Source organism: Histoplasma capsulatum, genomic scaffold, assembly GCF_000149585.1.
Source record: "Histoplasma capsulatum NAm1 scaffold_3 genomic scaffold, whole genome shotgun sequence".
Taxonomy (NCBI): domain Eukaryota; kingdom Fungi; phylum Ascomycota; class Eurotiomycetes; order Onygenales; family Ajellomycetaceae; genus Histoplasma; species Histoplasma mississippiense.
The window spans coordinates 244,736-248,475 of record NW_001813980.1 but is presented as its reverse complement, the minus strand read 5'-3'; the positions used below and the strand labels follow the sequence as shown (position 1 = coordinate 248,475).

The window sequence follows — 3,740 nt, the reverse complement described above, 5'->3', positions numbered from 1 at the left end:
GGGTGAGCGTGATAGTCCGGAGCGTGATGAGTACCCGGAACCCCGGGTTAAAACCTGAAACTAGTTAGTGAGGATTCCTATAATTACGCAAGAAATCAACTTTCACGAGGCTTGAGTTTGAAGTGCACGGATACAAGAGACAAAGGGGTGCAATACAGCAGGAACTTCAGCTATATTTTGTGGGATGAGTTAATTCTCAAAGAAAGGTATATGTCGTGCTAAAAAACTAGGCTCTGGAAAAGGGGACCTTGCTTGCTTTCTCGCCTGAGAGACCCTTCTCGCAGGCCCGACATCCAACCTCTCCTTGTATTGCTTGAGCTGATCTGGATGGACCTTTGCAATGTCATCCTCCAACTGCCATATGAGCGTCCACAGGAAAAATTCAAGATGCCCTTCCCTAGCCTCATGATGTAGCAGAATATGGGGGCCACTTGTGTCTGGCTCAAGGTGGTGTGCGAAAGAGTCACCAACTCTGACATGAGTTTCCTTGAGAATCTGTTCTTGAAAATGTTGTCTGGCAGTGCACTGGGGATGGGTCATGGTGACAATGGTTCAACATTCTCCTTGCTGCTGCCAGTGTAGTCAAGGCCTCCTGTATTCATTAATATATGCCCTCTGCAGCCCACAGTAGCAGGGAAACTCACGTTCGATGCAGTGACCGCCTCTGGCTCTGGCTCTGGTTCTGGTGCTGGCTGGATGGATCCTTTGTGACCCTGACTGTGGCTGTGTCTGTGACTCCTCTTCCAAGTCTCAAGTTGATGTTGCCTCACTGCTCCTTTCATCACCAGTTTCACTATTGCACTCACACTCGGCATTGCTTTCAAGGTGTGATGTTTCTCAACCTTACTGAGAGATTTCATATTGTTTTCTTCATTTGACCTATCATTCAGATCAATCAGATTGTCTGATGATGATTCAGATTCATCATTGACTGAGTGAGGAAGACTTGAGTGGACAAATTGTGACAGAAGTTGATTTATAGTTGGTGAACTTGATCTAGATGATCTCTGAGGATCATAGAAGCTTGCTGCCAAGGATTCTTGTTCAAACACTGATCAGATTTTGGACTGACAACTCAGGGACTGTTGTGCCTATCTGGAATCTCGCGTGCCACAGCATGGTCCGGCAGAGAGGGTGGCATTGTCAGTAGAGACTTGGAATTGCTGCTTGCAATCATGGTGTATGGGGTGTGCTTGTAGTGCTTGTAGTGCTCTGGTGTTTTTGAAGCGACAATTTTGATTGGGAAGGCAGTAACTACCTTTTCTGTTTACTCCGTACAATAAAGAGAAATCCTGCTGGTGCTTTAATGGGGATCCGGCGCGGGTAAAATTTTCACCGGGCATTGCCCTGCATATATATAGCGATATAGATATATCTGTGTGCAGAGTGTTCTTCACGTATGCGATTCCTTATGTTTTGATTGTACAACCCGTTCCTTTCCTTCTAGTCGATTCTCCCACATGCTTTTCCTTATGTTATTCGAGATAGGCTGTTAGATATAGTTAATATGATCTTGTGGTTTTCTGGTAAGTGATCCTGCTCCTCCTGTTCTCGCACCGCCAAAAGCGCGCAACCCCCAATTTCCATTTCAGTGCCATTCTACCTGCTTGCTTCCATTACATTCTCCCCTCAGAAGGAATCATGGTGGTGCAGTAACGTCGGCGCCATGAAGGGTCGATCAAATCCTTGTAAAACAAAGCAGGAAAATGAGTGTTCACCCACCACCTTGCAATACAAGCTGCCGTCCACATATAAAGTAAAGGAAGATTATAACCCCTCTCACTTTTTATTTCCTAAACTGTAGCATTGACTGAAGGGTTGCTAGATGATTGTCATGCAACCATAGCTGCTCCAATGTATAGATGTTGGACATTGTCGAGACTGTCCTCGCCTGATGATAGATTTGTAGAGCTATCCAGGATCTTTGGATCGGGGGGAAGGCATAAAGGCATATGTGCGTCGGGATATATGGAGGTGAATGCATTTATTCATCCTTTTCCGCAGTAAGAACATCGTGAAGAGAGTGAAGAAGAGGAATACGCTGCGTAATGCGTAATGCGTAATGCGCATCCGGATTTATCATCATGCCGCAACTAACCTCATGAGGTCTAAATAAGCTGGCGCAACGGCCGGCGAGAGTTATACGAACAAATGCAAATCTCATTCAATAATGATCTGAAAAGAGTGCAGAGAAAATTACTCCGTTCAGCACCATTCATTGCCCCTTATCTTCTGCTTCATCTTGGTGTCTGGGTGTATTGCGCTATACATCTTCAGGCATCACCGAAGCGATATAGCATGCCGGACATAAATTTGACTTTGCCGCGCTCTCTAAAGGATAACAAATAATGGGCAGTCGCAGGTCGCATACGAAATCACGGAATGGTTGCACTCAGTGTAAATCACGGCGTATCAAAGTCAATAAACCCTTCACCAGCTTAGTCCACCTCGTTATTTGTCGTACGTCTTGAGTATAAAACAAGGGAAATGGAAGCACTGACACGAAATGTGTCTGCCTGTTGGGGGAGGTGGGAAATCTAGTGCGACGAGCATCCTCCACAATGTTCGAACTGCGCTCGGAGAAACATCGCTTGTGACCTAGCAAATCGAGCACTCTCATCAAGATCAACATCTTCCTCTACAGGAGCATCATCGTCTCAGCAGCCATCGACACCTACGACACACCCCGCTCCCTCGCACTCCTCGACCACATCTGTCATCGGGCCGCCTCCGAACACCTCCACCATTCCAAGGAGCTCAGGCTTGGATGTAATCGACCTCGAACTCCTCCACCACTACACTACCTTCACCTACAAAACACTCCCATCAGGCGCTACCTCCGACCAGCACGAGATATGGCAGATACAGGTAGTCCAGCTAGGATTCCAGCATGAATTCCTCTTGCGTGGAATCCTCGCAGTTGCTGCTTTGCACCTCTCCTACCTACACCCTCAGCGGCGGGAGCCACTAGCTCTTCGAGCATCAACCCACCAAAGCATAGCCGTCAAAGCCCTCCATGAAGTGTTGAACCGAGTTGACCCATTCAACTGCGTGGCCATCTTCGCATTTTCCTGCATCCTCGTCGCGCTCACTTTTGCCGCGCCCACGAACCCAGCCTTGCCGGGCGTCCAGGATGGGTACCAAGGCGCCCAAAAGGAGATTCTTGACTGGTTTCACATGGTCCGCGGCTGCAACTCCGTCCTACAGACGCAGTGGGGGACTTTATCGCGCAGCTTCCTAGCGCCATTGCTTCACAAGGCAATGACACAACAAACCGCCCCGTCCCATGACGTTCACGACTCAGACCGGGTGACGGACCTGCTCCGTCTTTGCTCGAGCGAACGTGTCGCACAGGATCGAGAGACAGCCAATGCATATGCTCTTGCGATCCACCAGCTGCTCAATGCCTACACACAGGTATCCATCCTGTCCGAACGCAAGCAGGATTTTGTCCCAGTGATCTTCGTGTGGCCTATAGCAATTCCGCAAACATACTTGAAGCTGCTGGGCGAGCGCAAGCCCGAGGCCATGGTGATCCTGGCGCACTACTCGGCACTGCTGCAGCGGCTGGATGATCAATGGTTTATGAAAGGTTGGGCACGGTATCTGGTGAAGCAAATTGAAATGACGCTCGGAGAGGAGTGGCAGCCGTGGCTGTGTTGGCCAAAGGAAGTTACTGGAGTTTAGGCTACTTCTCCCCATTGAAATTCCAGGGTGGGGTTTAAAATGGTCACAAAATC

General features: G+C 48.6%; 1 protein-coding gene across 1 annotated transcript; it reads left to right on the top strand.

Moving 5' to 3' along the window:
* Positions 1 to 1,641: 1,641 nt before the first annotated feature.
* HCAG_03205 (predicted protein) lies at positions 1,642 to 3,687 on the top strand (the record flags this gene model as incomplete). The annotated part of the gene is made up of 3 exons (XM_001541058.1): positions 1,642 to 1,652; positions 2,118 to 2,253; positions 2,542 to 3,687. The coding sequence occupies 3 exons, from the start codon at positions 1,642 to 1,644 to the stop codon at positions 3,685 to 3,687; spliced, it is 1,293 nt and encodes a 430-aa protein (XP_001541108.1).
* Positions 3,688 to 3,740: the final 53 nt, after the last annotated feature.